Raw genomic sequence first — 12,840 nt, forward strand, 5'->3', positions numbered from 1 at the left:
ATAGGGCTGAACTCTACCTCTGAGAAGCTAACAATTTACCCAGAGTGCTAGGAGAAAAAATATGAAACAACGTGGAAAACAATGGCTAGCACCTCTGCACACAATACTGGATTTGGAGAAAGGAAGCTTCGTATAGGCTCAAGGCGCTGACAAAGGTTTGGTGGAACATGTGCATCTTGAAGGTTGGACTTCAGTGATAAGTAGAATTAAGCACACTGGGAGGGAAAGAGGGAAGACACCCAAGACATGGGAAGTAGCATGAACAAAAACAAGGAAACAGCAAGTAGTGTAGATGTATGAGGGGCAAAGCATAGCTCTATCTCATTGGATAGCTAGGATGGACATTGTTACTGTGGTCTACCTGATGCCATCAAACCAAAATGCTCAATATTGACAGTCTTGATAAATCAAAAATAATTTTTGTGGACTATAGACAGTGGTCAATCCATTAGTAGACACTCTAGTGCATTCTTTGATATGAGAATGGGTCCTTGAGCTCATATAGTTAAAAAATAAATAAAAGGCAAACTTACTCCTTTGCTTCCATAAGTGAGCCTTAATTCTGATGGATTCTATTACAAAAACTTCTTTCAAGTATCCTTATGACAATAAGCATGAAAACTGATCATCTTATTACAGTTGACATATACCCATTCATTCCCTTCACCTTTCAAAAATAGGGAGGAGATATTTTATAAAAGGGTAGTAGGCAGGAACAGAGAAGAAGTTCAAAACCAGGATGCCACAAGGATGCTGTTGTAATAATCTATGCATGAATCTAGGGAAGTAGCAGGGAAGGAAAAGGAGAAAGAAGAAAATGAAGATGGAATGAACATAGGATCTGACAACACTGTGGTTATGATGGTTATCACAGATTACTCCAAGGTCTGTAATCTGAAAGTCTGAAAGAATAATAGGGTAATTGACAAAAGTGAGATAGTTGGAAAGATGAATGAGTTTTAGAAGGTAAACTCAGTTTGGAATATGTTTGGTATGAGGGGATAACAGGTTCTGTAAGCTTTTCGATACTTAAACGGTAATACTGATTAGAGGTCAAAGTTAGGAATAGAGCCCTCTGCTCCTTAAAAGTGGATTGGTTGGGGAGCAGCTAGGTAGTTCAGTAGATACAAAGCCAAGCCCAGAGGCAAGAGATCCTGGGTTCAAATCTGTTCTCAGACACGTCCCAGCTGTGTGACTCTGGACAAGTCACTTAATCCCAATTGCTTAGCCATTACCAGTCTTCTGCCTTGGAACCTATACTTAGTTATTGATTCTAAGACAGAAGGAAAAGGTTTAAGAAAACAAAAGAATAAATTATTTCATTGTCTTTATATCAACAGTGCCAGCACCATTTCCACCATATGATAGACACTTAACAAATGTCTATAAATGGAATCAAATTGAATTATAATTAAAACCATTAGAGGAGATCTTTAGAAAAAAGGGTACATAAAAGATGCAAGAACTAAATCTTGGAAGAATGTCTACATTTGAGGGGGAGGGGCAGGTAGAAGAATGAGCATTCAGAGACCTCGTAGGAAAAAAGCCAGAAACCTGAGCAGTGGAAATATAGCTAGAAACTAAGAAATGGACTGGAACTTTAAAAATAAAGCTACTTAAAAAGCCACATTTATAATGGAAATATTGTCCTTATTCTACATCCCTTTAAACTATCATGTATAAAACAACGTAAAATTAGTCCTATTGAGCTATGTCAATCATTTTAATCCCACTATACTAAGAAGAATAATGTTATAATGTCAATAACTTTTAGGAATTTCCATTGTTGCTATGGCCTTCCCTAGCAGATCAATTTAAAATGCTCAGACCTTTGTTAAAGGACATGCATTTTAATGAGGGCATACCTCATTTCATGAAGTCCTGGAGCCATTTCTGGCATACCTATAGTAGAGAAAAACTTGATGCTCTATCAAGTGTTGACAGTTCTTTACCCAAACATTATTGAACTAAGAAGAGTTCACATAAGGAAAAAGAGAGATTTCTTTGCTCTCATTAAACAGTTTTAAAGATGTGGTGGTCACATAAAGAAAAGTGTCAGTGTACCCTATAGAGATAGGAATGATTGATCCAGTGGAAAGGGATGGTAAGAGAAGAAATTAGCATTTATTAGGTGCTTATTATATCTCAGGCACTGTGCTAATTTAAGAGTCAAAGGACCTGAGTTCAAATCCTATCTCTGCCATTTATTATCTGTGTGACCTTGGTCATATTATTTAACATCTCTGACCCTGACATTCCTCAACTATAAAATAAAAACTATATGGCCTCTAGTTTTCTCTTCTAACATAAAATCTATGGTCTGATTAATATTAAAGAAAAAAAGTACAACAATCCATGACAGCTTGTTGGGAACCTGGAAAGCTTTTATATAGTAGCTAAATGATTTATTTCTTCTGTCTTAATAGTGAGATGTTTCCAAAAAGATGAATGCCAGATTTCTTATTGAGTGGGTTTTGGTGCTTATTTTTTAATTATTTGATGACTCATATTTGACTTCTTTAATAACATAATTTGAGGATGCTGCTAAGAAATGATAGACTAAATCCCATCATTAGGATCAAACTGTGCGCATGAAAACAAACTATTTCTTAGAGTGACTTATCTATAGAGTATCACATATGGCTACAATTTGAGCTCCTGCTCATCACTAGCCCTTCGCTAAATATCTTAACCTGTTATGATTAACATTACTACTTCCAAGAAGGTTACTGGCAATTTTGGCAATGAATCATTTCCAGCTGTGTGAGTTCCCTTTATGTCCTTGTCCAAAAGGAGGCTAAGTTTTCTAGGTTAGCTCTTATGTGGAGGTAGCCATCCATGATATAAATTTTCCCACCATTCTCTAAAACATGCCCACATGCCTGCAGAAGCAATGAAAAAATAAAACTTTAGTGTCCTCATTTATGAACTATGTGTTCCTAGATACTAAATATTGTATAAATGTTTGTCATTTCCCATTGAAGTGGGGATTCCAAAAAAGGTCTTTAAAGGCAATGTAGTCCAATTATCTTTTTCTAGATAAGGAAAATGAGGCTTAGAAAAGGTAAGTGGTTTGCCAATTGTTACAAAGAAAGCATCAGTGGCAGGATTTGAACCCAGATTTTATTGACTCTAAATCTAGCACTTTGGCCACTGTGCCTTTATACTTTTCAGTGATCCTGGCCCAATACCAGTCATGAAAGAAGCACTATGATTTTGAGGTGCAACTTCTCCATTTCTTCATTGAGGCCATTTTTGGCTGCCGGACAGAATCCTTGTTAGGTTGGGATAAATCTGAAAAAAAAAAAAAAGAATACCTACCTTCTCACCTTCTCAGTAGAATCCAAAAATATTTCCAGTAGCAATTGGTACATGTACCTGTATAAAAATCTAGATTCTTTTCTTTGAATATGAGCTCAAATTCTTCAGATTTTATGAATGGTAAGCTAGTACATAGAGAGGATTCCACTATTTCTGGGCAAATAAAGTCAAGCTGAGAAAAAGTCATGGCCACACCCCTAGCCCTGAGATACTTGCTGGGAAGTTATCAGAGCAGCAGTACCAGAGGATGCCTGTTATTAGTAACTGAATTCATGGAAGAACTAGAACAAGTCATTCAGATCAACATAAATTAAACCACTGACATTTCAGATTAATGGTAGTGTTGAATATTATAAGCATGAAGCTTTCAGAGCAAATGTTCAGCTTCTTTGTACAGTTGAGTACTGTGTCTTCTATCTCTAAGGTAACTTCAAAAAGAAAAGAAATTAGAAGAGAAATTTAAAATATCAATGTAGGCATTTGGGGTGCAAACAATTGTATGTCATTTGCTAAATAAAAGGGAAAGTCTTAATGTGAAAAAATCAAAGGTCCCTTCTAATTCTAAATCAATGACCCAATGAATTTTGTATTATAATAAAATATTTAGTTTGATACAATACTGTGAAGAAGGTCCAGAAGTATTTATTATCTCCATTTTGAAAAGTAATAAAATTGAGGCTGAGAAGAGTATAAATGACTTTCTCATGGTCACCCAATTAATAAATAACTCAAGAAACCTGAGTTGGAATTCAGGTCCTCATACTATGGTTCTAATTGTGATTGAGACTGAGCTGATGTCAAATTATTTGTCATTGACAACTATATTCATATCCTCTAGCTTTACCCTATAACCCCATTGAATCAGGGAATAATTTGGCACTTGGCATTTTGGTATCCAATGAAAACAAGCAAATGTAGATACTTAATGATACTGTTACCTTGATTTTATTAAGCATCAACACGAGTGGCTATAAATGGGACCTTCTTTTATTCAGTGAAGAGAAATTTAGAAGGACCTTTCTTATGCCAGGGACTAGACTAGGCACTAGGGATAAAAAGCGACACCTTTTAAATGTCACATACAATTTCATAAAGTCCTGGGCTTCTAAAAATATGTCATTCAAAATTAACTCAGGTCTGTTCACATAAACAATGAGAATTTCAATAATAGTAAATAATTAGTAGTACATTTCCAAGTAGAGGGCCTTCTTTGACTTGCCTAATATAAAGGCAATCTTTGCACTGTAGGAAATCTTTGGGACAACATTCTTGAGTCAGAACTGAAACTAACAGATAGGTGTTATCCAAAGGAAGAGGTGCCTCTTTCTTAAAATTCAAGCATTTGAGCTCCATCACCAAAAAAGCATCTAAGTATCTAATTGGACCTGGTACTGGACTAGACATTGGATTGGGAAAACCAATCTAAATGCTCAGAAAGCTAATGACTTGGCATGATTATTATTAGCCCCTTCAACATCCAATATTGTAGCATTTGAGAACTCTTAAATGCTGAAATATATATATATATACATATTTCTCTTTTAATTTGGGAAATGATATTTAATTACAGAAAAATGACTGCATAGAGTTAACTGGTATAGATAGACATTGACTTTAGCTTAAGAAGCTAAGTTTTTAACAAAACAAAAAAAAAGTCTTTGAACAAAATGGCATGAAGGAAAAAGATACTATGGAAGAGATATCTGACAGCTAGTAAAACTATTTCTAAAATAAATGAAAAATATTTAAAACATGTTTATCACTGCACATCTTAAAAGGGTTCTTTATTTGGCTTTATATATTTGCAAATGATTAAAGTTTTTATTTTGTTTGGGGAAAAAAAACAACGGAATTGGGGGGAATCATCTCCATATCTAGGGTCTAACCAGTAGAAGAAGCTTTGGCTTTTGCACACTACAAAAAAAAAAAAAAACATCTCCCAAATTCCTTCTGGTCAAGCATATTGCCAGAGGAAATGAAAACTAGGAAAACAATTTGCACATAGAACAATGAAATATGGTTTCACTTTGGTTTCAAGCAAAAATATAAATTTGGTTCTCAAAATGGGAGGGCATTTAAAAGCAGAGATTGCAGTCTGGTATTTTACTATTTTAAATTAACAAATATAACTAAGTTCTACTTTTCCTGTACTTGAGCGTGCTTTAGCAATAGAAAAGCCGTGGGAAAGCAAAGATACAGCTGTTTCCAGGCAAATGGCCCAGAACTGGTTCCAGCATCAACCACCAGTCTCCTGGATAACGAGGGAAACACACTCCCAGGGCGACTCACATGCACATGTGTGTGGGGGGGCTAGTTGAGTGCGTGTGGTGTGTGTACACCAGTTTACAGCTTGTGAAGGAGCCACGGATTCCATGCAGGTGAATAATCCCTCCATACATTCTGCGCAAATATGATGTCCATGTAAATTTCATTTGAGTTTCCAGCCCCACCATAGTAAGCCCCAAGCTGGTTACTTCCTTCCCCTTGGCTCCCACCATGAACACCCAGATGAGTTTCCTAAACTATCTCCTGCCTAACTAAAACAAAGAACGGTCTGTAATGGATGCACTCTCAGCCTACCGAGGAGATCCAAGTCCAGAGAACAGCCCAAAGAAATCCACCTTGCATGGTGGCATGTTGGCCCAAAGTGAAGTTCCCGGGTCAGTGATCCGGAGGCTCCCTGCCCGAAATCAGCCAAGAGAAAGAAACGGACAAAGGGACTGGGCGGCAGGAGCTGGGGCGATCAAGAGGGGCTCCAGGACGAGGTAGGGAACGCCTGCACAGTACTCACCTTTGCAGCTGCTTTGCTCCGCTCCTCGTTGAGCAGGAGGGCAGCCAGCAGCAGCAGCAGACAGCCAGCAACACCCGGCCGTGGGTTCATCCTCTTCCACCTCCGGGGATAGCACCGGTTGCAGACTGGTCAGCTTAGCCTTGGCACCCACCCCCCGCGGGCGAGGCACTGCTCCCTAGCCGGGTCTGCCGCGGGGTCCCTGGGAGCGAGGCTGGCGTGTTCACTCCCGGGGAGCCGGTCCGTGCTCACTCGACATCGTTCCTGGCTCTTCTGCTCTGCGCCAGCTCCTCCAAAGTCAGAGACTTGAGAGCTGATCGCGTAGCTCCCCTAATTTGTTGGCGCTGCCCCCTCCCCTTTGGAGTGCGCGGGCGGCGTTTCAAATGGGAGGACCCTACTCTGCGTCTATGAGAAAGAGGGGGAGAGAGGAAGGGAGAGTCAGAGAGAGAGAGAGAGAAAGAGAGAGAGCTAATGCTGGTAAGTAAAGAAGTCAGTGTCTCTATCCTTTTAAAGCCTTCAGCTCCCCTAGCCACACCAGCGGTCCCGCTCCCGTCCCTGGGCAGAATGCACGGATCTGGGAGCTCTCCTCCCCGCTTCTGAAACTAGGGCTTCGCGGCTAGGGGAGGGACCTCAGGGAGTCTAGAGAGGAGAGGCGGAGGAGGGGGGTGGGGAGAGGAGAGTGCAATCCCTGTGTTTGTGTCTCTTTGGCTTTTGCCTGCCACTTCCACTGGGAGACTCAGTTCTGAAAAGGGAAATGCCTGCATACAACAGTCCTTAAGTCCTGGCCTGAAAAGGTGAGTGTTTCCCTGCGGAGGCTATCTGGGAGCACTAAGTCCTGGGGATACGAGAGCTAGAGGTCTGAGGGACCCCGGAGCCCAGAGCACACTCTGGTACAGCTCTCTCCGAGTTTGGGCTGGGAAGAAGGAAGGGAGAGGAGAGATTTGTTTGACTCCGTAAAAGACACCGCTGCCTAAGAGGAAAGGGTTTCTCCCCTTCGCCGCCTCAGTTCTCGCTTAGAGAGGAAAATCCAAGCCCCAATTCTAAGAAAACCCCACGCTGGAGGGGATGGAGAGGCACCGGCGTTCTGGTGTGCCATCCCTTTGCAGGAATGCCAGGTGGGGAAGAGAAGAGAAATGTGATGTCAACCTTTTTGTTATCTATTTTGTTTCTTGCTCTCCACTTCCAGGCTAAAAGGGCTCGCCATTCCTGAAAGCAGGGCTACTCCGGTGGCCCAGGGGTCGGCGTTCCGAGACCCCGAGGGGCACGACCTTTTGGGAGAATGGGCAGCAGAATGTATCCAACTGCCAGACTTGCCCTTCGGCGGTAAGATGACCCCTTCCCTCTTCCCTATCTCTCTCGCTGGACTTAGATGCGGTAATTTTGAGAATCGTTGTTTGGTTGGTTTCTTAAGCGTGTCTCTCTTCCACCTTTTCTCGTTTAGGAGTCTGCTGCTATTCGTGCTGGCCGGAGTGCTAACCAAGAGAGCACACGCTGTAAGTACTCGGGTCCTTTTCTCTGCGTTTTAATTATGGCGCCATAGAGTTATGAACCACAGGTATCTTTGACAAAAGGTTACTCATGGTTGGAGGAGGGGTGCATGTGCGGTGTGCACCGACTACTAAGTCTCCCAGAGCTGCCCTAAGAAAGTTTGTTTTATAAGAATTACGTTTCACCTCTCAGTTCTTCCCTGCTGGTATTTCCCTGCTACTACCTAGAAAAGGAGCAGACATTGGTTGTTACACAATAAATAGCAAGGAATGAAAAACGTAGCCAAAGGCCATCATTTTCCTTTGGAGTAAGTTTGCCCCAGTCACTTGCAAAGAGGCTGGGGTGTGAGCCACGTGGCTGGAGATGACAAATGGTTGAAGGGAAGAAAAGAGTTTATTCACCTAGATACACATAGGAGGCAGGATGGTGGCTGTTTCCTATTTAGTTTGTTTTTGTGCCATTTTTTAAAGGGCTGTCAGAAGGGTACTGAATTCACCAAAGTAAGAGAGAAAGTCAAAGAAAATACGTATGTTCCCTTCCAATTTTTATTCTATCTTTAAAAGTCGACCTTCAGCTCTGTTGCTTACCAACTATGTTGCCTTGAGACAATCACCTCACTCCCTGGGGACTCAGTTTCCTCATCTGTAAAAAAGATACAATCATCCCTAAAACTATGGTCCTATGACCATAGAGCCAAGTGATAAAAGCATCTTGCAAACAAATCTACCCCAGTTTAGAAATAATTAAGGTTATATATTTGGTGACTATGTCTAAGAGAGTCAAATTTTTTCTCTGGGTAAATCATATACAATTCAATAGGCTTAGTACACAATATTTAAGCAAACCAAAATTATTAAGATCTTTCCCCCTGCTCCCCCCCCCCTTTTTCTTTAGTATTTCCTAAGAATCTGGTTCTCAGGTAATTGAACAAGATACTTTTATTCTAGTGAAATAATTTTTTGCTCCCTCAGAACACAAATATACAATATTTTGTGAGGTGGGCAGTCAATGGACTGTATTTTTGGACAGTTCTAATTATAATTGAACTAGCAGTTGCTTCTTAGTTACTTTCACTCATTGGTTGTTCTGATCTCTGAAGTCACATAGAATATCCAATCCCTTTTCTGTATCAGAGCTCTGCAGGTATTTGGAATGTCCTTTTTTTTAAACTTTTTTTTTACTTGTTGTCCTCCCTCAATTTAATCCTTTCTTTTAACCACAACCCTCCCCTCACTGAAAATACCTTTTTTACTATCATATCTCTTCTCTTTTTCTTGCCAGTTATATTTTCCTGAGTTAGACTTATGATTTAGATTCATTTTCCCCTCCATCTTTCCCTTCAATCTGGTTTCAAGAAGATCAGAATCAACCATATAGAAATCAAACCACCATAGCTGGGTTTGTGGGGAGAGTGTTTGGGAAATTATTAAATTTGAGGAGGAAATCCATATACTTGAAAGAATTTTTAAAATCCATTTCCCTTAAAAGAGATAGAATGGCCCTCTGCCCTTTTGTAGTTGTTGTAGTTTTTTAGTTATTGTAACCCCAAATTACTGCAAACCAGTTGTTTAGGCTAACTTCTTGATTTTTTTTTTAACCTCAGCTCTATTTTACATAAGTTTTGGTAGCGAAACAAAAAGACAAAGGCATTACAAAGGTTTTTCCAGACTGACTAAAATTTTGATATCAAAGGCCCTTTCTATTTCATTTGAATCTGAATATAACTAGATCCTGATGAATAGGAATGATATCCTCAAAGAGGTCATACTACATTCATTCACACATCATATTTCCAGTGAATTGGAACCACTAACTATATTTTATATAATTATAACTTTGAATAGTGTGTATCCATATATATGCAACTAGTTCATTATTTGTACTAATCGGAGCTTTTCTGTGGCTAGGATTTGGATCTTGGCAAGCCAATCTATTGATGGCACTCTTTATACTTCTATTACACAAAGAAGTTGCCCCCAGATTTTTGACCCTAAAGCAACTTTGACATGCAATCTCAAAAGGGGTAAATTGTTTTAAAAGGTTGGGGGATTTACAGAGCTCTTTTTCAGAACTTTGCCTAAAAAAAAAAGAAAATACCAGCCTGTATGGGGAGAGAACACTTGAGAACTCTGGAAAAAATAGCCTAAATTAATGTATAGTCTTGCAGTTAACCATGAATTTGGGTTCATATTCCCTCCCACTTCTGATGTTAGCTGACTGTAAACAAGTCTAGTAACTTAGACTTGCTTCATCTGAAAAATGGAAATAATAATCATAATAGCAATTAATTCTTGTTCAGTCATTTTTCAGTCATGTGCCTTCATGATATCATTTGGGTTTTGGGGAGGAAGAGATACTGGAATGGTTTGCCATTTCTTTCTCCATCACTTAGTGATAGGAAATTACTTCAAGTTAAATGGGTCCTTGGAGGCCATTGAGTCTAACCCATTCGTTTTACACATAAGAAAGATGACTCCATAAATAGCTAAAGGTCTTGCCTTGGGTCACATAGCTAGTAAGTGTCAGGCAAGGGATGGCTTAGATCGTTCTAACACCACTGAGGTGTTGGCAGAATCAAATGTGATAGTGGGTGCAAAACATAAGGCACTATAGAAAACTGGCTATTATTTCCTTCCAGTGGAACTAGTTAGATCCCATCACCTTATTTGTCTTGGATATGGAAGAACTATAGAAACATTGGATTTGTAGTCAGATGACCTGAGTTCAAATCTGGACCACTGACTAAATGACTTTAGACAACTCGTTTAACCTTACTAGGTCTCAATTTCTACATCCATACATAGAAAATAAATATGACTATTCATATGGCCCTTTAAGATCTGCCAGGCTTTTTACATAGACGATTTCATTCAAACCTCCCACCAACCCTATGAGAGAGGTGCTTCCTTAATTTACAGATGAATTAATGGATTGAGAAAAACTAAATGACTTTCTCAGGGTCAAACAACTGGTCTATGTCTAAGGCAAGATCTGAACAAAAGTCTTCCTGACTTTGTAAGGTTCAGTGTTCCAACTACAAAACCATGAACCTCACTGTGATTCTCTGGTAAGGGTTAAGAACTCTTACTAAGAATGGAATAAGGATTTGAATCAATAGAAGCCCTTAAAATGACATTGATGAGCTGGGGAATATGTCTAATACTAGGAAACAGAAGATGAGGGCTTGTTGGCCCAAGATTGGTTACATTGGGCAAGACGTAACCACATTTTCTTCACCATCTATTATCTGAGGAATACTGTCTTGCTTGCCTCCTAGAAAGAAGCAAGCATTTATTCTTAAGGTTGTTTTAAGAACCAAATTATGAAATCTTTCTAATATATTGGGAAAGTGCTTTGGAAACTCAGTTCTTAGCTATCATATTTGCCCTCTTTTATACCTGCCTTCTGTATTTATTAAGCTCACCCTATCTGTGCTTTGAAAAAAATAATAAGCTGACATTAATGTACAGTTATAGTCAAACAAGAGTTTTCCTAAAACAATCCTATGAGGTAAGGACTATAAAATATTACTGTGCCCATTTTATAGACGAGGAGAACTGAGACTCAGGAAGAAGTAGTGGAACTGTGACTCAAAGCTGGACTTTCTGACTGCAAGTCCAGTGTGTTTCCCACTATATCACATTCCCTCTTTCCCCTGGTTTTTCTGATGATCTCACTTTGGAGTATGATGGTTCATACCTCTCTGGTTCACTTATTGTTTAAGTGCTAGACTGTTGGTCCAGGATCCCAGAATATAGATTCAACTACAATTCAGTTCCCCATTGTATTTTAATTTCTTGATATCCAAAATTAACATTTTTATCAGATGACATTTGAAAATTATTTGTGATTGTTAAAGATATATCACTATGTTTTGCACATGCCACATTCAGAGCAGAGTCAAGACATTTGTTTACCCTAGGAAAAGATAAGAAATACCACTGTGTCCAGGAGCATCATTTCTAAATTGTACCAAACTCTTCCACAGAGACTTTGAAACTTTGCTTTAACACAATCTGTGACCTACCACAAAACACCTACCTGAAAATAGAATTCTAGGGTACTTAAAATAGATGCATTTATGTAAAGTAATATTTAAAACTGACTTATGCACTTTGCATATTACACCCAAAGAAGCAACTTCCTTTGCCCTAGGCTCTAGCTGTGCCTAATTAGGATGAGCATTTTTAGCCTGTTCTATTTGTATCATTGGCATGCTTATTTTAAAGCAAACAATGATTTCCTTCTTATCATGCATAAAATGATTTATAATATCTGTACTTGATGTTAACTATTTGACAGGGTTGTGAGGAACAGCTAACTAAAGACATAGTGATACAATGAGAACAACACTGCATGTGGAATCAGAGGGCCAACTCTACCACAGACTACCTGAGTGACCTTGGACAAGTCACTTAACTTTTTAGACTTTATCTTCCTCATATTTTGTCCTCATAGACTTGTCGACCTCTGAAATCCCTTTAAACTCCATAATCCAGTCAATGGAAGCATTTTGCAAAGCTTAAAACACTTTATGAGTTATCATTTGTTGAAGGATTCTCTCCCTCCTTCAGCTTAAGCAGGCTCACCTTTCTCATTTTGCTTTCCATGCCTATGAATCTCTACTAATTTCTCATGTTTCTCTGGGACAGAAATTATTTAGTAAATTATAGAAAAAAATTATTTAGTAAATTATAGAAAAAGCTACTCTGAACAGAGCAGCTTACAGCCCAAACAACTGGAAATGAACAAGCACAGATGTGGGAGAGTAAATGTTTGGCTAACTTCAAGCTACTTTAACAGTAATTTTTTTCCATTATGGGTCAGATGGCAAATTAAAAGTCAAAAGTACAGCAGAATGACCAAAGTTTTCCCTTCGGGTTATGGCTTTCTCCTCTTACTCTCAGCAAATCTGAATCATAGTAAAAGCCCCAACCAATACCCAGAGTGGAATTCAGTTTGCTTTCATCCTGCTGCTCCATTACCCAGAGCCAAAAAGCACAGGGGGAAGGAAGAAGCAACAGGACCTGATGCCCAAAGGAAGTAGAAATAGAAAAGGAAAAGGAGTTACCTGTGAGTCTGAGAAAATGTGCAACTACAATCTCTCACTTCTATTTGCTCTGATTCTTTTCTGAAAACTGTATACCAATGCCTTAGAAAGTCACTGAGCACATGTATAACATGCAGAACTAGAGAAATGCACAGCTGGTCAACCAAAGCTACACACACCTGCAACCTCTGCT

General features: G+C 39.2%; 2 protein-coding genes across 3 annotated transcripts in view; one reads left to right on the plus strand and one right to left on the minus strand.

Annotated features, from left to right (window-relative positions):
• Nucleotides 1–6,252, minus strand: part of COL4A1 (collagen type IV alpha 1 chain) — a 201,568-nt gene extending 195,316 nt beyond the window's left edge. The window contains exon 1 of the mRNA XM_056807802.1: nucleotides 6,113–6,252. Coding sequence (XP_056663780.1) covers nucleotides 6,113–6,202 — 90 coding nt within the window. The 5' untranslated portion in view covers nucleotides 6,203–6,252. The remainder of the gene's footprint in view (nucleotides 1–6,112) is intronic.
• A 241-nt stretch (nucleotides 6,253–6,493) lies between these two features.
• COL4A2 (collagen type IV alpha 2 chain) overlaps nucleotides 6,494–12,840 on the plus strand; it is a 286,312-nt gene continuing 279,965 nt past the window's right edge. The window contains exons 1-3 of one of the 2 annotated variants that reach the window (XM_007501294.3): nucleotides 6,494–6,586; nucleotides 7,296–7,432; nucleotides 7,551–7,602. In XM_007501294.3, coding sequence (XP_007501356.2) covers nucleotides 7,389–7,432; nucleotides 7,551–7,602 — 96 coding nt within the window. In that variant the 5' untranslated portion in view covers nucleotides 6,494–6,586; nucleotides 7,296–7,388. Of the gene's footprint in view, nucleotides 6,587–6,768; nucleotides 6,904–7,295; nucleotides 7,433–7,550; nucleotides 7,603–12,840 lie in introns of those variants that run through there. The other variant, XM_007501293.3, reaches the window with a different exon arrangement.

This window comes from Monodelphis domestica, chromosome 8 (assembly GCF_027887165.1).
Source record: "Monodelphis domestica isolate mMonDom1 chromosome 8, mMonDom1.pri, whole genome shotgun sequence".
Lineage (NCBI taxonomy): Eukaryota > Metazoa > Chordata > Mammalia > Didelphimorphia > Didelphidae > Monodelphis > Monodelphis domestica.